This window comes from Pleurodeles waltl, chromosome 9, assembly GCF_031143425.1.
Source record: "Pleurodeles waltl isolate 20211129_DDA chromosome 9, aPleWal1.hap1.20221129, whole genome shotgun sequence".
In the NCBI taxonomy this organism is placed as follows: Eukaryota; Metazoa; Chordata; class Amphibia; order Caudata; family Salamandridae; genus Pleurodeles; species Pleurodeles waltl.
In genome coordinates, this window is record NC_090448.1 from 915,047,739 (window position 1) to 915,075,030 (window position 27,292).

The 27,292-nt window shown below is 45.0% G+C and overlaps 1 protein-coding gene across 1 annotated transcript in view; it reads left to right on the forward strand.

Annotated features, from left to right (window-relative positions):
* Positions 1-27,292, forward strand: part of PAPOLA (poly(A) polymerase alpha) — an 858,334-nt gene that overhangs the window by 626,543 nt on the left and 204,499 nt on the right. The window contains exon 17 of the mRNA XM_069208274.1: positions 19,866-20,005. Coding sequence (XP_069064375.1) covers positions 19,866-20,005 — 140 coding nt within the window. The remainder of the gene's footprint in view (positions 1-19,865; positions 20,006-27,292) is intronic.

The following is a 27,292-nucleotide window of genomic DNA, read 5'->3' on the forward strand; positions in this document are numbered from 1 at the left end:
AATATAACATCTCAACATTCACAAATATACATTTCTGACATTCAAAAACAAAACAAAAACAAATCAGTGACCAATATAGCCACCTTTCTTTGCAAGGACACTCAAAAGCCTGCCATCCATGGATTCTGTCAGTGTTTTGATCTGTTCACCATCAACATTGTGTGCAGCAGCAACCACAGCCTCCCAGACACTGTTCAGAGAGGTGTACTGTTTTCCCTCCTTGTAAATCTCACATTTGATGATGGACCACAGGTTCTCAATGGGGTTCAGATCAGGTGAACAAGGAGGCCATGTCATTAGATTTCCTTCTTTTATACCCTTTCTTGCCAGCCACGCTGTGGAGTACTTGGACGCGTGTGATGGAGCATTGTCCTGCATGAAAATCATGTTTTTCTTGAAGGATGCAGACTTCTTCCTGTACCACTGCTTGAAGAAGGTGTCTTCCAGGAACCGGCAGTAGGACTGGGAGTTGAGCTTGACTCCATCCTCAACCCGAAAAGGCCCCACAAGCTCATCTTTGATGATACCAGCCCAAACCAGTACTCCACCTCCACCTTGCTGGCGTCTGAGTCGGACTGGAGCTCTCTGCCCTTTACCAATCCAGCCACGGGCCCATCCATCTGGCCCATCAAGACTCACTCTCATTTCATCAGTCCATAAAACCTTAGAAAAATCAGTCTTGAGATATTTCTTGGCCCAGACTTGACGTTTCAGCTTGTGTGTCTTGTTCAGTGGTGGTCGTCTTTCAGCCTTTCTTACCTTGGCCATGTCTCTGAGTATTGCACACCTTGTGCTTTTGGGCACTCCAGTGATGTTGCAGCTCTGAAATATGGCCAAACTGGTGGCAAGTGGCATCGTGGCAGCTGCACGCTTGACTTTTCTCAGTTCATGGGCAGTTATTTTGCGCCTTGGTTTTTCCACACGCTTCTTGCGACCCTGTTGACTATTTTGAATGAAACGCTTGATTGTTCGATGATCACGCTTCAGAAGCTTTGCAATTTTAAGAGTGCTGCATCCCTCTGCAAGATATCTCACTATTTTTGACATTTCTGAGCCTGTCAAGTCCTTCTTTTGACCCATTTTGCCAAAGGAAAGGAAGTTGCCTAATAATTATGCACACCTGATATAGGGTGTTGATGTCATTAGACCACACCCCTTCTCATTACAGAGATGCACATCACCTAATATGCTTAATTGGTAGTAGGCTTTCGAGCCTATACAGCTTGGAGTAAGACAACATGCATAAAGAGGATGATGTGGTCAAAATACTCATTTGCCTAATAATTCTGCACTCCCTGTACACCAAACAAAATTTCATATCAATTACCTAGAACTGTTAGCAGTATTTCTAGCGTTAAAAGCCTTTCAACCCATAATAACACACAAATACATTCTTGTCAAAACAGACAACATGACAACAATGTATTATTTAAACAAACAAGGAGGAACACACTCAACACAATTGTGCCTCCTAACACAAAAAATATGGCAGTGGGCGATTCACAACAACATTCGCCTAATAGCACAATTTATTCCAGGAATACAAAACCAACTAGCAGACAACCTTTCGCGAGACCACCAACAAGTCCACGAATGGGAAATTCACCCCCAAGTTCTGAACAAGTACTTTCAAATTTGGGGAACACCCCAGATAGATTTGTTCGCAACAAAAGAAAACTCAAAATGCCAAAACTTCGCATCCAGGTACCCACACCGCGAATCACAAGGCAATGCTCTATGGATGAGTTGGTCAGGGATATTTGCATACGCTTTTCCCCCTCTCCCTCTCCTTCCATATCTAGTAAACAAGTTGAGTCAAAACCAACTCAAACTCATACTGATAGCACCCACATGGGCAAGACAACCTTGGTATACAACTCTACTAGACCTTTCACTAGTACCGCATGTCAAACTACCCAACAGACCAGATCTGTTAACACAACACAAACAACAGATCAGGCATCCAAACCCAGCATCATTGAATCTGGCAATTTGGCTCCTGAAATCCTAGAATTCGGACACTTAGACCTCACACAAGAATGCATGGAGGTCATAAAACAAGCTAGAAAATCTTCCACTAGACACTGCTATGCATCTAAGTGGAAAAGATTTGTTTACTACTGCCATACCAATCAAATACAACCATTACATGCCTCTACAAAGGACATAGTAGGATACTTACTACATTTGCAAAAAGCAAATCTAGCTTTTTCATCTATAAAAATACACCTCGCAGCAATATCTGCTTACCTACAAACTACTCATTCATCGTCTCTATTTAGAATACCAGTTATTAAAGCATTCATGGAAGGGCTAAAAAGAATTATACCACCAAGAACACCACCAGTTCCTTCATGGAACCTTAACATCGTCTTAACAAGACTCATGGGTCCACCTTTCGAACCCATGCATTCCTGTGAAATGCAATATCTAACCTGGAAAGTCGCATTTCTCATTGCAATCACATCCCTCAGAAGAGTAAGTGAAATACAGGCATTTACCATACAAGAACCATTTATTCAAATACACAAAAATAAAATAGTTCTAAGAACAAATCCAAAATTTCTGCCAAAAGTAATCTCACCATTCCATTTAAATCAAACAGTAGAATTGCCAGTGTTCTTCCCACAACCAAATTCCGTGGCTGAAAGGGCACTACATACATTAGACATCAAAAGAGCACTAATGTACTACATTGACAGAACAAAGCTAATCAGGAAAACAAAACAACTGTTCATAGCTTTTCAAAAACCACACATAGGAAATCCAATCTCTAAACAAGGCATTGCTAGATGGATAGTCAGATGTATTCAAACATGCTATCTTAAAGAGAATTGCCTATTACACCAAAGGCACACTCAACCAGAAAGAAAGGTGCTACAATGGCCTTTCTAGGAAACATTCCTATGAGCGAAATATGTAAGGCTGCAACCTGGTCTACGCCTCATACGTTTACTAAACACTACTGTGTAGACGTACTAAATGCACAACAAGCTACAGTGGGCCAAGCTGTACTAAGAACATTATTCCAAACTACTTCAACTCCTACAGGCTAAACCACCGCTTTTAGGGGAGGTAACTGCTTTATAGTCTATGCCAAACATGTGTATCTGCAGCGACATATGCCATCGAACTGAAAATGTCACTTACCCAGTGTACATCTGTTCGTGGCATTAGTCGCTGCAGATTCACATGTACCCTCCCGCCTCCCCGGGAAGCCTGTAGCCGTTTAGAAGTAGATCTTAAATCTTAAACATTTGTACATTTGTAAATAATTATTATAAACTCTTAAAGTACATAAATATTCACTCCATTGCATGGGCACTATTTATAGCAAACAACTCCATCCTCACCCTCTGCGGGGAAAACAATCTAAGATGGAGTCGACGCCCATGCGCAATGGAGCCGAAGAGGGAGGAGTCCTTCGGTCCCGTGACCAAAAAAGACTTCTTCGAAGAAAAACAACTTGTAATACTCCGAGCCCAACACCAGGCAGCGGACTGTGCCAAACATGTGAATCTGCAGCGACTAATGCCACGAACAGATGTACACTGGGTAAGTGACATTTTCATTCCAAGTCTCAAAGAATTCTCAGCTTTTATTCAAAATTCATAATAGTGAGTGATATTATAGAAGGATGAAAACTGATTCTGAAAGTTCTGGAGCACAGCAATAGTCTTTTCAAATGGTAACTATTCAAGAAATCCTTTTGTAGGAAGGAATGTTCCTTTTTTAACTGGATCCACACAGGCAGACAGATCCACACAGGCAGACAGATCCACACAGGCAGACAGATCCACACAGGCAGACAGATCCACACAGGCAGGCAGATCCACACAGGCAGGCAGACACACTCGCAGGCAGGCAGACACACTCGCAGGCAGGCAGACACACTCGCAGGCAGGCAGACTCACTCGCAGGCAGGCAGACTCACTCGCAGACAGACAGACTCACTCGCAGACAGACAGACTCACTCGCAGACAGACAGACTCACTCGCAGGCAGACACAGACTCACTCGCAGACACAGACTCACTCGCAGACACAGACTCACTCGCAGACACAGACTCACTCGCAGACACAGACTCACTCACTCGCAGACACAGACTCACTCACTCGCAGACACAGACTCACTCACTCACTCGCAGACAGACTCACTCACTCACTCGCAGACAGACTCACTCACTCGCAGACAGACTCACTCACTCACTCGCAGACTCACTCACTCGCAGACAGACTCACTCACTCGCAGACAGACTCACTCACTCGCAGACACTCACTCACTCACTCGCAGACAGACTCACTCACTCGCAGACAGACTCACTCACTCACAGACAGACTCACTCACTCACTCGCAGACAGACTCACTCACTCACTCGCAGACTCACTCACTCACTCACTCGCAGACAGACTCACTCACTCGCAGACAGACTCACTCACTCACTCGCAGACAGACTCACTCACTCACTCGCAGACTCACTCACTCGCAGACAGACTCACTCACTCGCAGACAGACTCACTCACTCGCAGACAGACTCACTCACTCGCAGACAGACTCACTCACTCGCAGACAGACTCACTCACTCGCAGACTGACAGACTCACTCGCAGACTGACAGACTCACTCGCAGACTGACACTGACTCGCAGACTGACAGACTGACTCGCAGACTGACAGACTGACTCGCAGACTGACAGACTGACTCGCAGACTGACAGACTGACTCGCAGACTGACAGACTGACTCGCAGACTGACAGACTGACTCGCAGACAGACACTCAGACAGACCGACTGACTCACTTACAGACAGACCGACTGACTCACTTACAGACTGACTGACTCACTTACAGACTGACTGACTGACTCACTCACTTACAGACAGACTGACTCACTTACAGACAGACTGACTGACTCACTTACAGACAGACTGACTGACTCACTTACAGACAGACTGACTCACTTACAGACTGACTCACTTACAGACTGACTCACTTACAGACTGACTGACTTACTGACTGACTCAGAGACAGACTGACTGACAGACTGACTGACTCAGAGACAGACTGACTGACAGACTGACTGACTCAGAGACAGACCCACTTACAGACTGACTGACAGACTCACTTACAGACTGACTGACAGACTCACTTACAGACTGACTGACAGACTGACTGACAGACTGACTGACAGACTCACTTACAGACTCACTTACAGACTCACTTACAGACTCACTTACAGACTGACTGACAGACTGACTGACAGACTGACTGACAGACTGACTGACAGACTGACTGACAGACTCACTTACAGACTGACTGACAGACTCACTTACAGACTGACTGACAGACTCACTTACAGACTGACTGACAGACTCACTTACAGACTCACTTACAGACTCACTTACAGACTCACTTACAGACTGACTGACTGACAGACTGACTGACAGACTCACTTACAGACTGACTGACAGACCCACTTACAGACCCACTTACAGACTCACTTACAGACTGACTGACAGACTCACTTACAGACTGACAGACTCACTTACAGACTCACTGACAGACTCACTTACAGACTCACTGACAGACTCACTTACAGACTCACTTACAGACTCACTTACAGACTCACTGACAGACTCACTGACAGACTCACTGACAGACTCACTGACAGACTCACTGACAGACTCACTGACAGACTGACTCACTCAGAGACAGACTGACTCACTCAGAGACAGACTGACTCACTCAGAGACAGACTGACTGACTCAGAGACACTGACTGACTCAGAGACACTGACTGACTCAGAGACACTGACTGACTCAGAGACACTGACTGACTCAGAGACACTGACTGACTCAGAGACACTGACTGACTCAGAGACAGACTGACTGACTCAGAGACAGACTGACTGACTCAGAGACAGACTGACTGACTCAGAGACAGACTGACTGACTCAGAGACAGACTGACTGACTCAGAGACAGACACTCACTCACAGACTCAGACACCACCCCAGTTATTTTCTTTCTGCTTCAACCAGTGCAGATTTGAAGAGACCTTCCCCTCAGTTGCTTTTTCACTGATTTTTTATTTTTTTAAAAAAACTTTTTATCGAAGATTTGTGATTATTGACGTGCCTGTTGTGTTGAGATGTTATCACGCAAGACCAGATTCAAGCCCTGCTGCTCTTGTCTTCTGGCAACGTTCGTGACGGATCCGCACCTCTTGTCCTTGTGTTGTCAAGAGTGTGAACACGGCCTGTAGTGGTGCTCCGAGTGCCTGGCATGAATCCGAAAGTTTTGAGGGTGCGGTCCCTAAAGCTCATTGTGGCCCGGCACTCAGCTCCGCGTTGCTTCCGATCTTGGTTGAGATGAAGGTCCTGACAACAGTCCCAAAGACCCCATTCATCATCGTCCCACTCCAAGTCCTTGGGATGGTGAGGTAAGTCAAGGCACAAAAAATATGAAGAACAAGAAGTGTTCTTCGACTTCACCGCATCCATCAGCTGATGAGATGAGGGGAAAGGAGCGTTCAAGGCTTCTGTCCTCTGAGCCTGCTTCTGGGTCAGCTCTGTGCCTCCCTGAGTTTATGGGAGTCTGAGTGAACTCCTTGAGTATTTGGGTAGTCTGACTCTGCCGGAGAACCTACAGGCCCCAGAGGTCCGCAGGGACCTTTCCCAACGCCAGTTCCAACATTGACGCTCCCAGCAGCACCTGTGTCCACGGATGGCATCGACCCCATCCTCATTGCTGACTCAGACACTGAGCCATACCAGCGTCACTCAATGCTGATTCGGACTTCAACAGGGACCTTGCTCCCTAGGTCAGATCATGACCCTTATCCTCTTGGGTTGGGGTACAGTGAGGATTAAGGGACAGGAGGGAGCGGGAATAGCCCCTTTGGAATGCTAGCTGGAAGATCCCATGGACTGGCGGATGAACCTGGGTGAGGATGGTGGTCTGAACACTTTCCCTGAAACTGGCATGTTTCCCCCTACTCTGGCTACAGAGGAGGGCGTGCCCTACTCAGTGGTGTTGAGAAGTGCGGCTGAGGTCCTGGGTCTTGAGCTGCCTTCAGTGGCAGTCAGGACTAACCTCCTGACAGAGGTGCTTCAGCCTTAGGCTTCCACTTCTGAACCTCTTTTGCCTTTTAATGAAGCCCTCACTGATGTCCTGCTGAGAACCTGGTCCAAACCCAGCACAGGGGCTTCTGGGAACAGGGCAATCGCCCACCACCATAGACCCGCCTCCAAATGATCCAGTGTTCCTGACATAACACACAACCCCGAGAGCTTGGTTATCCAAGGCTCCATGTTACCAGGCACATTTCCTTCTGCACCTCCGCATAGGGAACTACAAGAGGCTGGATCAGCTTGGGAAGATGTTTTCCTCCTCCAGCCTGGCATTATAGTCCATGTACACTGCATGCCTTTTGGGACGTTATGCCCATACTATATGGGACATGGTTGCCCAGATGCTGCCACAAGTCCCGGAGTAGGCCTGGGCCCTTCTCACCTAAGCCATTGCTGATGGGAGAGATGCAGCAAAGTTCACATACGGTGTGGGTTGGATGCGACCGACTCACTAGGCAGATCGGTTACATCAGTGGTGGCCTTGAAGTGCCCCCTCTGGTTGAAGATGTCTGGCTTTTCAGGGCATGTCCAATCCAACCTTATGGAGATGCCCTTTGATGGCACTCATCTGTTCGGAGGAAAGGAGACTCGACGTTGAACGCTTTCAGGAGTCTCGGACTACGGCCAGGTCTTTGGGCCTCGCAGCTGCCCCTCATCTCCTCAGTTTGCTTTTCGCCCCTTTTATGGCTATGGAAGTGGTGCTCAGCCATGTCCATCCCCCTTCAGCCACCATGCCACGTATGCTGCCAGCTTCTGCGTGGTGAGAATGTTTGATTCAGCGTCCTTGAGGGTCACTGAGCCAGTGATCTAGCCAGTCCACCACTCCTCTCTCTGCAGCAGCCACCAAACCTTCCAAGTCTGACACTTCCTCGTCAGAACTAGTCGGAGGCAGAATTTGCCATCACCTTACCCGCTGGCAGTCCATATCAGACAAGTGGGTTTTGCAAATAGTCCGAAGGGGCCACTCCCTCCCCTTCAAGACTCCATCTATGCCAGCATTCAACGAACAGGTGACAACATCACCTAGCCTTCCGCCGCAAGGTTATAGCTCTCTTGGCCAAGGGAGCCATAGAAAGGGTCCCTGTGCCAGAAGTGGTCATGTTGGTTGTTCCTGCTATTTTCTGGTGCTCAAAAAGGACAAGAGCCTCCACTGTATCCTAGACCTTTGGTCCCTCAATCACCTTCTCAAAAAGGAGAAGTTCACAATTGTCACTCTGGCTCACGTTCTGTCTGCCCTGGACCCAGGAGACTTGATGGTAGCGTTACCAGCGCCCCTCGGGTGTTCACCAAGGTGATGGCAGTGGTAGCAGCTCATCTGCGCAGGTCAGGGGTTTGTCTTTCCTTATCTCAATGACTGGCTGTTGAAGTCGAGCTCGTCCCAGGCTGTCTCCCTCTAGACTACAGCAGCCCTCCTGTATTTGCTGGGGCTCACTATAATCGTGCCAAAGTCACACCATACTCACTCTGACGCTCCCTTTCATCGGAGCTGTTCTGGACAGTGTGCAGTTTCAGGCTTATCCTCCAGAGTGGTGAATCCAGGATATTCAGGCTTCATAACGATCTTTCAGCCTCTATCCTGGATTTAGGTGAGAATGGCTCTGAGGCTGCTGGTCCTCATGGCCGCCTGCTGGTGACGCATGACAGATGGCATATGTTGTCTCTGCAGTGGGACCTGAAGTCCCAGTGGGTGCAGCATCAGGGATAATCTCTCTGAACTGGGCAAGATCTCTAAGGGAACTGTGCAAGATCTGCAGTGGTGGCTCTTGAACCATGCTTGGGTCAGAGGCAGATCCCTCTCCATTCACCAACCAGGTCTGACAGTAGTGACAGATAAGTCACTCCTGGGATTGGGCAGCCACATGGAGAGGCAGAGATCAGAGGCGTCCGAGCTTTGAGGGAGTCCACCCTCTGCATCAATCTTTTGGAGCTCAGGGTGATCAGAAGGGCATTGAAAGCATTCCTTCCCCCTCTCAAGTGGAAAGTAGTGCAGGTGTTCAGACAACACCACTGCCACGTGGTACTACAACAAGCAGGGTGGGGTGGGGTTGTGGACCCTTTTGCAGGGCTTTCCCCTGGTGGTTCAACACGTGGCAGACCAGAGCGGACAAACTCAGACGACGATGCCTAGTTGATCACGAATTGCATCTCCATCGGGAGGTGGCGCAAGGTCTCTTTCAGCAGTGCAGAGAGCCTTAGTTAGATCTGTTCGCCTCTGCTGAGAATGCTCAATGTCAGAAGTTTTGCACACTGGAGTTTCTGAGGCTTTCCCCGCTCAGCGACGCTGTTTGACTAGAGTGGAGCTCAAGCCTCCTTGTATGCTTTTCCGCCCATACCACTTCTGCCCAGAGTTCTCAAGATTATCAAGAGCGACTGGGCCCAAGTAATTGTGTCTTCAGACCGGGCATGAAGAGTCTAGTATCCTGAGCTATTGAGCATGGCCATTGATCTTCTGATCAGACTGCCTCTTTGGGAGGATCATCGGTCACAGCACCAGGGAGAAGGGCTCTCCACCCAAACTTGCCCTGTCGCCGCCTTCTTGTGTGGCAGCTGTTGACAGCTTTTGACCTTCCTCCTGAAGTTTGTAATGTTATCTTGGCAGCCAGACATCACTCCACCAAACCGGTATATGCCTGTCGATGGAACAAATTTGCTGCATGGTGCACAGATAAGTCTGTTGAATCTTTCTCTTCCCCTCTTTCCAAGATCCTCTTTTTTATACTTTCTTTGGCCCAGCAGGGCTCTGCTTTGGGCACTCTCCAAGGTTATTTGTCTGCTATCCCTACATTTCTGCAATCACTTGACTAACCCTCTTTAAGTCTCCTACCACCTATTTCCCCCATCACCATTCATCATGCTTCAATGGGTTTTTAATTTGCTTCTGACATTTCTCATGTATGCTCCTTGTAGGAAAGTTCCTCTTTTGGCTTTAGTTCCTTGGAGAGAATTAGTAAGCACAAGGAGTGTGTCCACCCCAGCTGGGGCCACCCCAAAGTGTGGTAACTTTGGGGTTGCCTTGAACCCCCAACGGTGGGCTGACTATGCCCCAGGACTGAGACTTGTAAGTGTTTTACTTACCTCCTAACCTAACCTTTTACTTACCTCCCCCAGGAACTGTTGATTTTTGCACAGTGTCTACTTTGAAAATAACTTATTGCCATTTTTACAAAGACTGTACATGATATTGTTTTCATTCAAAGTGAAGTACTTTACGTTTAAAGTGTTTAATGTAAATCTTGAACCTGTGGTTCTTAAAATAAACTAAGAAAATATTGTTTTCAATATAAAAACCTATTGGGCTATTGCATGTGTGTGTACAACAAATGCTTAACACTACCCTCTGATAAGCCTCCTGCTTGACCACACTGCCACAAAATAGAGCATTAGAATTATCTACTTTTGCTACTATCTTACCTCTAAAGGGAAACCCTTGGACTCTGTGCACACTATTTCTTACTTTGAAATAGTATATACAGAGCCAACTTCCTACAGCAAGGGGAAAGATTGAAAGGTTACCTGTACAACAAAACCTGTTATGGACAACGGAAGAGTTGTACATCCAGAAAGCCTAAGCTTAGCAGCCTGGCTCCTGAAGAGATAGATTTCAGTCACCTAACATTATCTGAAAAGATTATGGCAGTACTCAGAGAAGCAAGGAGACCAACAACACGTGTTGTTTTTCAAAATGGAAAGTACACTCCTGATGGTGTTTTAAAAGGGGCTTGTTACGAAAGAACACTAAAGAATCAACATTAATAAAATACTTAACGTAGGTAATGGATTGTAAACTAACCCATAATTCATAAAGGGTACATCTAGCGGCAATAGTAGCTTACACAAGGGGACCCTTAGGAAGAAGTTTCTTTACAGCATCAGTAATGAAACATTTCTTTAAAGGTGCCAAAAAATCACACCACCAGGCAAAGTACCTGCACCCACATCTAACCTTAACCTGGTGTTAACCTTATTGATGAAACTACCATTTGAACCATTACATAAAGCTCCATGTAAGATGCTCACATTAAATACTGCATTTTTGGTAGGTATAACATCTCTTCGGAGGGTGAGCGAAATACAAGTCCTCACAATACAAGAGCCATATATGCAAATTCATAAGGACATAATTGTCACAAGGACAGATCCTCAGTTTCTACAAAACGTAGTTTCACAATTTCAAATGACCCAAACTATTCAAATACCAGTTTTTTTTTTCCAAATCCCAAAGGATCAAGTGGAGAGAGCTTTACATACTTTGGACGCTAGAAGAGCAATAATGCAGTACATGGAGAGAACAAAACCATATAGGAAATCAAAGCAACTCTTTATCTCATTTGCAGAGAGAAACATTTAGCCATATACTAAAATATGTCACACAAATGCTGGTGGAAGATGGGAGCAAAACCAGAGGCGCACTCAACATGGAAGAAGGAGGCAGTCATAGCCTTTCTTTCAAACACACCATTACAAGAGAATTGTATGGCAGCTTCATGGACTTCCACGCCCACTTTACAAAGCATTACTGCATAGACATTCAAATGAGCAAGAAATCTCAGGTGGGTCAGAAGGGACCAAAACGTTCGTTTTCAAATTCAAGTCCATCTTCAACCCATCCTCCACAAGACAACCATACAGCATATGAAGCCAGAAAAAATTTGCGCTGCAAAACCTAATATTTTGTACCTGTAGGTGTAGTTTTGCAGCTTGAAGTATTTTCTGGATTCACAAGCGAGTCACCAGGAAGATGGAGAAGGGGAATAAGAGAATCTAAAGAATGCGACCAAAGATGCAAGGTTCCAGAGGAAGTATAACAGTGTCACAGGGGACACCATACAGAGGTGTACCCTCAAACAAAACAAGAGAGGAAAGACTACATAAACAAAAGAGAAACAGAGTACAAACTATTGGCGAATGTTTGGATCAACCATCAGATGGTAGAATAATGCACAGCATTTGAATTCAGAAAGTTATTTAAGCTGCACAACACCACCAACAGGTAAGTAACTTTACAATTTCCTTACTGCTATAAACTCCTACAAACAGAAAACATGTCCACTGTGTACTAACAAACAATTTGGGATGACATCTGTCTTGGGAAGCCTAATCCATTTGCCATTCGATGCTGGAGAATGGCGGCCCACTCACAGTGAGAAATCTACCAGGTCTTGAGAAAATAAAAGGAACCGAGTTGTTCTCATTTAATAAAACAACACGAAAGGGTCTCAAATGCCAAAGTTCCTTAAGTAATCTTACCATGCAATAGACAGCCAGAAGTCCCATCTCTATCCAAAATAAGAATAATCAAAATGTCCCACATATGCCCCCTGTTTGTGTTTAATATGCAATCAATAAGGAATGTGTGATTTGGTTAAGAACATTTGCTGGGCTTTTTCCTCTGATTTCTCCCTATTCCAAAGTGATCTCCAGGTAAAGACTAAGCCACTCAAATGATCATCATTGCTTCAGGCTGATTACTTCAATGGCAGTCTGCTCATCATCTACAGATGGCCTTTCTCCTACAAAATAGGTTTCTTAACATACAAGATCTGCTGTCCAAAAATGTGAGACAGAATCCCAGGCTTTAATTACTGAGCTTAACTACATGGCTAATGAGTGTTTGCAAGATATACACTTGAACCTTTGAGGTGAAATACTCTTCAATGGGAACATCATGTAATTTAAATAAAACTGGTTCTTCCTTTGTGTCAGTGAGTAGAAAGACCCAATAACATGCCAGTAAGAAACATTACTACCATATCCTCTTTACTTGGTTGACTCTGGCTTAATTTTCCTGTGTTGGACTACATTCGGCTGCTGTTGCTGCTTGTCAATCTCTTCCTTGGGCATCATTCGCTCCACTTATGGTGATTAGACATTTCCTTGAAGGATTCAACAGAAAACTGTCCAGTCCTTAATGTTTTACTTTTTAAACTGATGAGGCCCACCTTTGGCCAATGCACAAGTCTGATTTACATCACTTCTTACAAGGCTACTTTTTTTGTGTCTTATTACTTCAGCCAGTAGAGTGAGTTGGCTTCATACTCTATATACAGAGGAACTGTTCATGGTGTTCAATTGAAGTACAATGTACTTAAGGACTCTCCCTCCTTTCTTACCAATTTTTTTTTTACTGATTTCCAAATGAATGTCAGTTTCTCAGTTAACCATTTTAACAAACAATATCTCTCTGAGAGAAAGGTTGTTTCATCCCCTAAATGTAAGGAAGGCTTTACATTGCTATTTATCTAAGAATGTACGCAGGACTGCTATTTCGAATCTTTGGAGGTGTTCATACATACCTGTTGGCTTCTTAACTGACTTGAACAGTCTTGTGTATGAACACTCTTTCTAAGAAGGCTAATGGACATTTAAACCTGGTAATTTGTAATCCCAGTCAGCAAGATGAAATTAAAGACTGCTGTTGTAATGAGAAACGTTTTGATGACTATATTTGAAACATTGCCACCCAGTCCATACTTTTGCTAAGCATTATTGTTTGGACTCGAGACTGAGAGATAAATTGGTTAGTCCGGTTTAGCTACACAATTTATTTGCTTAAGAATTTTATGTGGTCCTGTGCATGATCTTAAGGTTGTGTTAGCTTGCTACTCTAGCGTTTCTAAATTTAAGATTGAATCAGATTGTGAAGAAGAAAAGGTTACTTTGTTATAAATCTGGTTCTTCACAGTGGGTAATCTCTGTAAATTCATGAAATCTCCACCTGACACTATTCTGGAGCATGTATTTATTACTTATATATCTTCCATGTCTTCCAAAAATGATGTGTATTTGCCTTCATTCTATTTATAGTGTAGTCTTGCAAGGTTCTTAAAAAGACGGGCCAGTGTTCACTGTTTTACAATTTTACAGTGATTCGCGATGATGTTGTGTTTTTTCTTTTGTTTTTAAAAAAACTCTGATTGCAATTTTGCGGTTGTTTTCAGTGATATGTACTTTTTAGGTTTACTCTTGGGCTGATTAAAAACAGTTTAAGTAGGCATATTTTAATTTGGAAAGCATTATTTCTATTTGTTTTGGAAAATGTGGTCTAGGAATCTCACACATTTGCAGTTATGTTTTTACATCTTAATGAATTTAGAGAGAATACTCCTGGTGAAGAACTAAGAATCGTAGGAAGCTTTGGTTCTCTGTTGTAGGATCTTTTTAGAATTCCTAAACAAAATACCCTCTTCCTCATACAACCAGAGGTATATTTAGAAATTTCTGTGACATTGGAGAACCTACATTTCTCTGAGTTCTTTCAGACATCTTTCATTGAAAGGGTAAAACCCGTTAATGTTTCCTGTGTTATTTTTTCAGTTTTTGGTAGATTGATTAAATTCTAGCTTTAGCCAAATGTTTTATACTTCCAGTTCCCTCTGGGGTTACTTTTGTTGTGGTGGGACAGTCGTTAGGGCATAACACTAGCTAAATAAGTGCTAATAGGAGTTACTTCATGCTGTAGGAAGGGCAAAGAATAAATGTGCGGTTGCATGCTTATTATCTTAGCCTCTTACCCCCAGGTGATGGAGGTGAAGATTCTCCGGCATTAGATCTTTTCACATGCTTGAATCATTCCCAGTCTTCAAAGTGGAGTCCCACTGTACCATAGGAAGCGGTAGAGGAAAAAAACATACACAAGTCAGTGTTAAAGACATTCATTTTAATAATTGAGTATCATTTAAAAAGACTGAAAGTCAGGCCACTCAGGCGACCGCACCCTTTAGACACCTCACCACAGAGGCTCCAGTCCCTCAGATTTTCTACTGCATGTCATGCAATGGGAGCTTACTTGAGCTCTGCTCAGTTTTTACACAGTTTACTCAAATTTTGAGAAGATTTCTTTTCAGTTCAGGATTTATTTCCACTGTTCCAAACTCGTATCTGCTCTACAATGTCAGAACCAACCAAAAAGGCAATGTGGGACATGTGGCAAAAAGAGGTTACACTCTTATAACCCTCACAAAGAGTGCATCTGTTGTCTTCACCCGGAACATAAACCTATGGACCGCAAGGTATGTTGTACTATTTCACAGAAAACTCTTAAGGACAGAGAGGGATTCATTTGGCTACAGAGACTTAAAGCTAAAGAAAGCCCTCTGTCTGAGGAAGATAGTGATGACTCCAGGACGCAAAATCCTGCAATAGGGACAGATCCCCTGATAGTATGCACTTATGGTCACCAAAAAGGCACCTAAAAAGTCCCATCCTGGGTGTTCTAGATATTTTTAAAAAATTATCTTAGGAGCATCCACATATCTCTGAAAAGGAGAACTACTCCTCAGAAAAGTGCATTCAGAACCGACAACTCCTTCTCTAAAGGCTTAGACAGCCAAAGGTCCTCTAAATGCCTACTGTCAATGACCAACTTGCACAAAAAATACATCTGAGGCACATTTTCGTTTCTCTGCGACAACATCCTCATCAAAGACAGTAAGTGGTCTGTACCACCATGGGCACATCCACTCTTTTCTCTGCGGTGTCCCTGATGTTATCATCGTCATCTCTAGCTTCAATAACAATTACTTTCAGGATCCTCTCGACAACGCACCATCAAAGAAAGTCTGGATGAAAATTACCAAGACATTGTCAATGTCACGTTGTCAATAGTGACACAGTCGACGACTGTCTACGAGACCCTCGACTGCAACAGCGTTGACTGCAACAGCACCAACAAGACTGTTGAAGCCAACACCAACAACAAAGGCCTTGTCAACATAATCGATGACACTGTCAAAGGCGACATCAAAAATGCAGACAGCACAGCCGATAACAATGCCACGAACACCACTGACTCCTGCATCTATACTATTAAGTCAAACTCTCCTGCAGAGACAATCCTACCAGTACATACCTCACCAAGCAAGGTTCTGCCTTTCCTCTTTCACATTTGCTGGATGATGACAATCCTGAGGAAGAATGACACTCTGGGGTAGTGCATGGCCCTTCTGAGCTTCACGTAAAGTGTCTGAAGGATGAGGATGATGATAACCAATACTACCAACTTTACACAGGTGAACAAGAACATTACTATGAAGTCTACTCCTATGACCCACAAGAACAGGTGCATTCTGTTAAGATACTATTAGAGATGGTCAGGAATCTCCAACATATCCTTCCGATAGAGACTTCTAGCTGCAGATTCCTTTCTTTAGAATTTCCTGGTGTCAGCTTAGAATCCAGAATTGTTTGATGAGCAGCCCCCTGTGCGTGCTGTCGGGTGGAGTCGTTCGAATCCACGTGGTGTCGTTGGAGCAGTCTGTGACATCAGTCACCTATAAAGGCTCCACCTCAGCACGTGTACGTCACTACTTTTCCTTCCGTGCTGGTCCAGAATCGAGCTATCCTCTGCCTTTCTTGGCAGGCTTTTTTTCAACCTTTTTGTCGACTCTTTTCCGAGTCTGTGTGAGGATGTCATTGAGGAAGACTGGGTTCAAACTGTGTGGTGAATGCCATCACGCCATGTCGGTGACCGAACCCCATCAGGTATGTCTCTGGTGAGTCGACAGAGACCTCGACTTAGTCGTGTTCCGACTGCCGGGCCACGGCCTGGGAAGTTTTGAGAGTGGTCCTGCAGTCGACTTCGGTTGGCGCGACTCCAAGGAGGTCACGGTCCCGATTGAGGAGGTCACAGACCAGCTCCAGGATCCTTAAGTCTTCTTCGTCGCACTCTAGGTCCTCCGGGCACTCGGAGAAGAGGCATAAAAAGAAGTCAAAGTGGACCTTGACTAAGCCATGCCCGTTGGCCGACGAGAGATCTTGGGAATGTCAACGTTCCGAGCATGGCTTCACAGAACCGATGGCAGGGCCAATTTTAGGTCTCCTCCTCCTTTCCGGGAGCCAGAGCGACCCCTGCTCAACTCAAGGAGTTTTACAATGCCATGAGCCTCGTATTTGAGTGTCCTACCCCCGCTGGCGGGCCTTCTCATTTGTGTGCCCCTTGCTCAGTTGCATACTCTGCCATTGCCAGTAACTCCTCTACCCACACTAGCAAGTGCATTAGCGGAGCCTCCAGATGAAGACCCACCTTCCTCGGATGAGGATAGAGAAGAGAGTGAAATAAGAGATTCGACTTCCATACCTAATGAGTGAGATGATTACTTAATCCCGACACCATCCCTATCTATGCTTCCACTAGTAGACTCACCACCAGACAACATTGGAGGTTTCCACAATATCATGGAGAAAGGAACAAAAAGATTTCAGCTTCCTTTGATCACCAAGCAGTCTGATTACTTCCTATATGATTTCAAGGAACCAACAAAGAAATCTATAAGAGCCATTCACAATGTAGATTACTTTTGGGAAGAAGTAAAGACGGCAGTGAGAAATCCAACTACAGTGGTAGCAGTGTTGCCTTGACTGGACACAAAATACAAGGCACCAGATGATTCCCTGACTTGTTTAGTCTCCCATCCGAAACTGGATTCTGCCATAACGCAAGCAGCTCACCAGTGCTCAAGTAATCCATCAACCCCTGTCACTGCACCACCTGATAGAGTTCAAAGTCGGCAAGGGTTTTTCCTTCATGGCAGCCACACAGTCAGAGCGGCCAATTCTCTGACAATATTAGAGCGTTATGACAGGCAAATCTGATATGACATGGCTCAGTACCTAGACCTACTGCCATAGGATGCTACGCTTGGAGCCAAGAAAATTCTCTAGGAAGGAGAGAGCAGTGGCAGAAATTGGTTGTGCCATTGACGTCTCCTCTGCCGGATTTAGACAGTTAGCGTATGCAGCAGTACTTGGCAGGCAGGGTTGGCTGAAGGCAACAAATGTCAGACCTGTTATCCAGAGCAAGATCCTGGATATGCTGTATAAGGGTGAAGAGCTCTTCAGCAAGTATGTTGAGGTGCTTCAAACCATCAAATTAAGATACTGGCATGACCAAATCCCTGGGCACCTTACAGATGTGCAGACCGCACTTTTGAGGAAGAATAGCATAGGCTATTCCCCCATCCTGTTAATCCCCAGGCTCCTCAGGAAGCTAAAGGGAGAACCCTGTTGGATGATTCTCATTGCTTCCAGGTGGCCCATCCTTCTTTCGGAACAGGACCACATACAAATAACTCTAATACCAACTTCACTTATGATGAAAAATGGCCAGGTACATCATCCAACCCAACATCGCTACATTTATTGGCCTGGCTCCTGACTTCAATGAGTTGGCTCAGTTAGATATCCCGGAGGACTGCAGAGAGATCCTTTCCAAAACCAGGGCTGATACCACTAAGACGACACATAAGCTCAAGTGGAGACATTTCTGCCTCTAGTGTCAGGACGCAGGCATTCATCCCATTTCTTCAGCCCACAAACAGGTCTTACTGAATCTTCTTCAGCTAGCGAAATCCAGACTAACTCACTCATCTGTCAAAGTGCATTTACTAGCAATATCTTGATTCTGTAGGTCAAGTAAGCTTACCCTCCTTATGGTCAGCTAGAGTAATCAAACAGTTCCCAAAAGGACTTTTCCAGGTGTTTCCTTCTGTAAGGGAACACATGCTTAGCATCTGAATCTCGTACTCAGTCAGTTAATTAAGGCTCATTTTGAGCCTATCCATAAATCAGACTTAAAATACCCTGCATGGAAAGCAGCAATCTTACTGACACTAATGTCGACTAGACATGTTAGTGACATCCAAGCCTTAATCACAGAACCGTTCTTGCAGTTTACCCAAAAAAGTGTGATCCTACCAGCTAATCCAAAGTTTATACCATTAGTACCGTCAGACTTCCACTTGAATGAGCCTATCATCTTAATGACATTTTTTCCCAATCCGCAGACTACGGCGGAAAGATAATTACATACACTAGACATAAAAAGGTGTATTAAATTCTACTTGCATGAACTAAATAGCTTCGCAAAACAGATCAACTTTTTGCAGCTTATGGAGCACCACGGAAAGGATTCCCAGTGTCAAAACGAACTAAAGCCAGATGGATTGCCACAACCATCCAGTTCTGCCTCAAACAAGCAGGAAAGCCTGTGTTACACAAAGTGAAAGCACACTCTACTAGAGCTGTTACCACCACTATGACTCTCTTCGCCAGTGTGCCTATCAGCATTGCCGAGCAGCAACATATTCCAGCAGGCACACCTTTACACAGCATTACTGCCTGGAATAACTTTCTGATGTTTATATTTGCAAATGTTTTGATTCAAGCATGTGAATCTGTGAAAGGTCCAATACTGGAGAAGAAAATAAGTTATTCACTTGTAACTGTAGTTCTCCATTATTGGAATCTATCATAGATTCACATATGACACCCACTCCTCCCCATTGAGGCTCCTCTTATTTCTGCACAGTATATCTCATTAGTGCTGGATAATCTGAGGGACAGGCCCCTCTGTGGTGAGGGTTCTAAAGAGTGCTGTTGCCTGGTTGATTGGACCTTAGGTATTTTTAAATGATGACAATAATATATTAAAGGGAATGTCTTTAATATTGACTTCCATGTAAGTTTTTTCTGTACTGCTTTCGATGGTATGGTGGAACTCCCAAATTGACAATGGGGAATGAGTCAATTATGTGAATCTATTAAAGATACCAATACTGGAGGACTACAGTTACAGGTAAGTGACATTTTTTATTACCCCATACAACATAATGTGTTTAACAAATCCTTTAAAAGGACAAAATTGGGGCAAATTGTTTAAATACAAGCACATAGTGTAAAACAATGTTTATGATGTTGACCCTTGTTCTTCAGATTTTTTCTTTTTAATCTTTTCTGTTTTCAGCATTCAACTGAAAGCGTCAAACTGGCAGGTTTAAATGACAGCCTTGACCTCTCTCTGGACAGTGATAATAGCATGTCAGCACCATCTCCTACCAATACATCGAAGACTAGTCCATTGAATACATCAAGCTGCTCTCAGGGGTAAGGAACCTTAAATATATAGAACATTACATACAAATCCTCTAATCTCTCGGTTGATAGAAAAAGAAGCTTGACCAAGAGGTTTGTCTCATTTCTCCACCCCACCACCTCCAAGACACTACACCACTTGTGACCCACGTTGCTGAGCAGTCTCATCTTTCAACCAACCAACCAACCAGACACCTCTGCTTCGCAGAACTCCGACTTGCACATATCCCGCACATACACCATACCAGATCAGAAGGATGTGTGTTCTCTTACATTGTTCCTAAAGCATGGAACAGCCTTCCTTCCCATATCAGAGGCACCTCCTCTCTTCTATTTCACAATTTGCTACAGACTTGGATTTTCAATTAATCAGCTTACTAAAGGAAGTGCTAGGTGTACACATGCTGAATGCCAGTACATCTTTGTACAAATACACACAACATAGCAAAATCAAAAGCCTCATAACAAGGTCGTCCAGCACAAAATTAAAAAAAAAAAAAAAAGTGCATTGCAGGCTCAGTGCTGACTGCTTAAAGTTAACATGGGGCTTTGAGAAATTAAGTGTGCTTAGCAGATGTGAATGTTGTATTTTTGCAAATGCATTCATGAATGTGGGATTTGAGAGTGAATAGAAGTGCGCTGTTTACTTGGTTATTTTTTTGGGGACTGCAAATGAAAAATCACTTGCACTCAGCTCATTTTAATTCAGATTCATATTAGTATTTTGGCTGAGACGAGGAAGTACAGAGATTTCACCCTCTTCTAAGGTAAATGTTTACAAATTGAGGCCAAATGGGAATATGGAATTTCTCTAAGAAATTGCAATGTTCAAATGTTGTTGAGCGCTAAATATTAACCCAAAATATTAACATTTTCCATTGAAACCGTAAGCCTCACTTGCACACAGCACCAGATACATTGATGTGCTTACGGAAGATATGGTTCTGCCTATCAAACCTTTACTTAAAGCAACTCATAAAATATTGTACCTGATTAGAAGTGAGACTGAGTCAATGTAACCCAGCACAAAACAGACAATCCTACATCCTGCGACACCAAAAATGAGATCCAACTTGAAAACTGAGCTAGAAGATAAAATGTCCATGACCTTTCTCATTTCTCCAATAACCACAGTCAGAACTCCTGTCAGCCATTAACATTTCACGAGAACATTACATCTTTGCTCCCCTAAAAGTGAATAGCCTATCTGAATTCCTGACTCAAGTGTGATTGATGTGAAAATGAATGTCCAACCTTCATGAATATAGCATAACATTTGTGCACCATTTCACTAGTGTAAGGTTGTATGATTGTTAATGCATGGTTCTTTGATCCACCTTTTGGCTTGGACATTGTTTTTTTTTTTTTTTAACGGGGTTGATGGTAAAGTTATTTGGCATGTGGTTGGCCTCGCCAAATACAGTGTGCAATCACTTAAACATTCTTGGGATGTACTAATGGCCAGGTGATGTGCGCAGATTTGTTTTTGCGCATTACCATAGTTCTTATGTGTTATATATCACTGTGCAAACTTGTTGGATTTCAACCTTTTTTTAATCAGTGGATTGTATACCACTTTTTTCTGTTACAAGATGTGTGCCTTCCCTTATTTCTAGGGAACTGTTATCCTGTGTCATATAAGATTTCTTACCTAGATTTGAAATATTAGATAAGTTCCTTGTCACCAATATCGACCATCCAAACATCAAAATCTTAATCCTAAAATCCCATGTCTGTTTTTGGGTAACTTTCTAAGAATGAGACGTCTTAGAAAAAGGTCATTAAAATGCTCAAACCATAGAGGAAAAAAGTATGTCAGCTCCTTTAAACTTGGTTCTGTGGTTCTTAAACGCGAAGCTCCGCTTCCAGGAGGACGTTATTTCTTTTCTTTTTTCAGAATCTTGTATACCAGGACCTAAGCTGACAGCCATGTTAGCCTTCTTTTTCCTCACTGTTTGGGGCAGAGTGAATCTTTTTGATTTTCGACTTTTGTGGAATATTTCTTTCAATTTGTGGCATTTTTCCCTCGGGTGAAGAGGGCTGTTTAAATGTGGCTTTCCTTTGCTGCACTAATGTGAAGGAGACTAGGTAAAATTAAGCAGCAAGGTTCCTTCTTCCTAGCTCTGGCTGTTTTTGAGGTTCCTTCTGGGACTTTCAGTTTTGCTGTTCTCTTGTCCTTCGAAATGCTCTCCAAGATTAATTCACGTTTTTCTAGGATTGGAATATTAACACAAATGGGGAAATATTGCTGATAACAGCAGAGGTAGCTTGACTATTTTCATCTCCTGAGGTATGGCCTCAACATCTCTTGGCTGGTTGCTGCAGTGCTTTCTACTGGTAACGAGTGCTTTGTCTCTATAGCAAGGGCTCTGTAGGAAGCTGACCTGGTGTGTGGTGGACACCTTTGGTGTTATCACCCTATACCAGGTCCAGTTGTTGTGTAGCCATTTTAGTTTCAGCTCCATGCACGTTATTTTAGCAAAACCAGGCCTGCCACTGTGCACTTTACCCTAGCTATATTTTATTCAGCTTTGTTTATTATTTTAACAATAGCCACATTTGAGGTCTTGTTTTATTTCTCTCTATCTAGCTGTTCTTTGCCTAGGCCAGCACTGCGTTCTTAAACAAGACATTTTGTTCACTCTGTGCTTCTCTCAAGGCTGCAGTAAGATAGGTTGCCGGTAAACGTGGTAACGCTTTGTCTCTGGTATTCATAGAAACATACACATCCTTACGTAGGGACATTTTTTCAGAACATCAGCTGTTTCATTATAAAAACACTTCTCTGTCCCATATATGTTAGAGGAAGATTCCAACCAGATGACCACAACTGTATGCTGATTGCTGAACGCTTTGCTACAGCTGCTTATGCCAACTTCAGGCCTTTGCCCAGGTATGGGGGATGATGTCTTCCCAGGGAAACCTGAAGGGCAGAACTAGAATTAACACTAACACGTTGTGCTCTAATATAGCCTAGGTAGGAATTAGTCTATGGACTCTAGTGACAATATGGTAGCATTAATTCTATGCTTTACTCTCCTTGTCACAGTTTTAATCGTGTCATGCTTTCTCGTCCTGGTTATTGCAGTACATGCTTTATTATCTAAGATGCAGTTGCGTCATTAAAACCTTAGTGAAACATATACTGCCTCTGCTTTCCTTGTATATGTGAGACTGATGTAACTCGGATGAGATTTGAGTGACCACGATTTCCCTGAGGAGTAAATTGTCATGCGCTCGCCTGCCCAGTCATCCCTGCACTTGGGTAGAGGTGAAGCACTGCTAGTTAGCCGAAGCAAAAAACCCGGATTGGGGCAACAGGTGTCACCTGTAGTGGGTTAGACTCAGTCCCCCACACCGCAGCCGATTCTGCCTCTCAAATCAAGTAGTCTCATGTAAGGAAATGTCTCCCTGTTGCAATTACCCCCCACTTTTTGCCTGATACTGATGCTGACTTCATAGAGAAGTGTGCTGGGACCCTGCTAACCAGGCCCCAGCACCAGCGTTCTTTCACCTAAAATGTACCATTGTTTCCACAATTGGCACACCCCTGGTACACAGAAGTCCCTTGTAAAAGGTACCATTGGTACCAAGGGCCCTGTGACCAGGGAAGGTCCCTAAGGGCTGCAGCATATTCTGCTTGCCAGCTTCTGTGTGCTGGTGGGGAGAAAACGACTAAGTCGACATGGCACTCCCCTCAGGGTGCCATGCCAACCTCACACTGCCTATGCAGTATAGATAAGTCACCCCTCTACTAGGCCTTACAGCCCTAAGGCAGGGTGCACTATACCATAGGTTAGGGCATAGGTGCATGAGCACTATGCCCGTACAGTGTCTTAAGCAAAACCTTAGACATTGTAAGTGCAGGGTTGCCATAAGAGTAAATGGTCTGGGAGTCTGTCATACACGAACTCCACAGCACCACAATGGCTACACTGAAAACTGCAAAGTTTGTTATCAAACTTCTCAGCACAATAAATGCACACTGATGCCAGTGTACATTTTATTGTGAAATACACCCCAGAGGGCATCTTAGAGATGCCCCCGGAAAACATACCCGACTTCCAGTGTGGGCTGACTAGTTTTACCAGCCTGCCACACACCAGACATGTTGCTGGCCACATGGGTAGAGTGCCTTTGTCACTCTGTGGCTAGTAACAAAGCCTGTACTGGGTGGGGGTGCTTCTCATCTCCCCCTGCAGAAACTGTAAAACCTGGCGGTGAGCCTCAAAGGCTCACCCCCTTTGTTACAGCACCCCAGGGCACTCAGGCTAGTGGAGATGCCCGCCCCCTCCGGCCACGGCCCCACTTTTGGCAGCAAGGCCGGAGGAGTTAATGAGAAAAACAAGGAGGAGTCACTGGCCAGTCAGGACAGCCCATAAGGTGTCGTGAGCTGAGGTGACTGACTTTTAGAAATCCTCCATCTTGCAGACGGAGGATTCCCCCAATAGGATTAGGGATGTGCCCCCCCCCTCCCCTCAGGGAGGAGCACAAAGAGGGTGTAGCCACCCTCAGGGCTAGTAGCCATTGGCTACTAACCCCCAGACCTAAACACACCCCTATATTGAGTATTTAGGGTCCCCCAGAACCTAGGAAACCAGATTACTGTAACCTAAGACGAAGAGGGACTGCTGACCTGAAAGCCCTGCAGAGAAGACGGAGACACCAACTGCTTTGGCCCCAGCTGTACCGGCCTGTCTCCCCACTTCAAGAAAAACTGCAACAGCGACGCGTTCCACAGGGTCCAGCGACCTCTGAAGCCGCAGAGGACTACCCTGCATCTAAAAGTACCAAGAACTCCAGAGGACAGCAGCTCTGCGCCAAAGAAGAAACATCTTTGCAACAAAGAAGCAACTTTTAAAGACCACACGTTTCCCGCCGGAAGCGTGAGACTTTGCACTCTGCACCCGACGCCCCCGGCTCGACCTGCGGAGAACCAACACTACAGAGAGGACTCCCCGGCGACTGCGAACCTGTGAGTAGCCAGAGTTGACCCCCCTGAGCCCCACCAGCGACGCCTGCAGAGGGAATCCAGAGGCTCCCCCTGACCGCGACTGCCTGCTTCAAAGAACCCGACGCCTGGTAAAGACACTGCACCCGCAGCACCCAGGGCCTGAAGGATCCGACCTCCAGTGCAGAAGTGACCCCCAGGTGGCCCTCTCCCTTGCCCAGGTGGTGGCTACCTGGAGGAGACCCCCCCCTCCCCCGGTGCCCTACAAAAACCCCCCCTGGTCTGCCCTCCGAAGACGCGGGTACTTACCTGCTGGCAGACTGGAACCAGGGCACCCCCTTCTCCATTGAAGCCTATGCGTTTTGGGCACCACTTTGACCTCTGCACCTGACCGGCCCTGAGCTGCTGGTGTGGTAACTTTGGGGTTGCTCTGAACCCCCAACGGTGGGCTACCTTGGACCCAACTTTGAATCCTGCAGGTGGTTTACTTAGCTGGAAAATTAACAAACACTTACCTCCCCCAGGAACTGTTGAAAATTGCACTGTCTAGTTTTAAAATAGCTTATTGCCATTTGTCTGAAAACTGTATATGCTAATTTGATAATTCAAAGTTCCTAAGTGAAATACCTTTCATTTGAAGTATTACTTGTAAATGTTGAACCTGTGGTTCTTAAAATAAACTAAGAAAATATATTTTTCTATATAAAAACCTATTGGCCTGGAATTGTCTTGGAGTGTGTGTTCCTCATTTATTGCCTGTGTGTGTACAACAAATGCTTAACACTACCCTCTGATAAGCCTACTGCTCGACCACACTACCACAAAATAGAGCATTAGAATTATCTCTTTTTGCCACTATCTTACCTCTAAGGGGAACCCTTGGACTCTGTGCATGCTATTTCTTACTTTACAATAGTACATACAGACCAACTTCCTACATCTCATTAGAATAATGAGAGCCTACGTGACATAGGTATCCTTTGTTAGTGAAGTATAGGCAGTGTCTAGGAAGCCATAGCTCTCTAGAGGTAGCTGTGGATGAGCAGCCAAGACTTATCTAGCAGACATGCAAAGCTTATGTAATGAGCTATAGTCACACAGCACTATCACACATGAAAGAACTGCACAGTGTTACCAAATTAAAGGTACTTTATCATAGTAACACAAATTCTAGAATACTGAATAGGCAATCCCCCAACTGGAGGTAAGTAAACACACTATTATATACATATTAGCAATCAGTAAAGAGCATAGAAAGCAATAAGCATTGGCAAAAGTATAGGTAAACAGTGAGGGCCCTAGGGGAGGGCCAAACAATATACTAAGGAAGTGGAATGTGAAAGGCAGACCCCCACCCAAGGATGTGGAATCAGTAAAAGGGAGTTGGAGGAACTAAGGACCTCAAGAGGTGAGTACCCAGAGTGATTACCAACAACCAGGAGAGAGGTAAGTACCTGGTTTTCCCCAAACCCAACAGGATGGCTTTGGAAAAGGATTATGCAGGACCCAACCAAGACTGGAAGAACCCAAGGGTGGATCCTGGCCGAAGAGGACCTGCAAAGTACAGGGACCAAGTCCAGTTTGTGATGGAGTGTCTAGTCGTGGCAGGAGCCACCACCCACCCTTCTGTGGATGCAGGACCAGGTCGATGAGGGACGAAGACGACCAGCAGTGCAGCACAGGAGATGAAGAAGAGTTCCTGGAGTAATGCAGATGGTGTCCCACATCATTTGTCGGGTTGCAGGGGGTCAGTGGTGCTGGAGAACCACCAACAAACCTTGGCAAATGCAATAGAGGAAGAAGACGAGTTGCAAGGCTGAATAGGACCAGCAAGGCCCAGGGGCCTGGACTCAAGCAGGGAGTCCGGGGTGATCCTCAGCAGCCGGGAGAGTTGCAAGAAGAGGCGGCAGCCCCCACAGGCAGCAGCCACAGGAGTCGCAGTGAGGCCCATTCAGCACACCTGAAGAGGAGTACCATGTCACTGAAGCAGCAGGCAGGAGACTGTGCTTTTCAGGGAAGTGTCCTGTGGCCATGGCTACAGAGAGCCTGAATATCTCTTGGAGGAGGAGCAAACAATCCTTGGTAGCTGCAAGAGTCGCAGTGCACAAGGGGGCTGTCCTGCAAGAAGAGGCAAGGGCTTACTGTCTCCCAAGTTGGACAGCTTGTAGAAAGGCCTGAGGGGACCACTCCAGACCACCATCTGCGATGCAGGATCCACACAGTTCCGGAGGAGAGCAGATCCATGCAGCCGGTTGTCATTGCAGTTGGTGCCTATAGATGCAGGGGAGTGACTACGTCACTCCAAGGGAGATTCCTTCTTACTTCTTGTGCAGGCTAAAGTCGCTCCG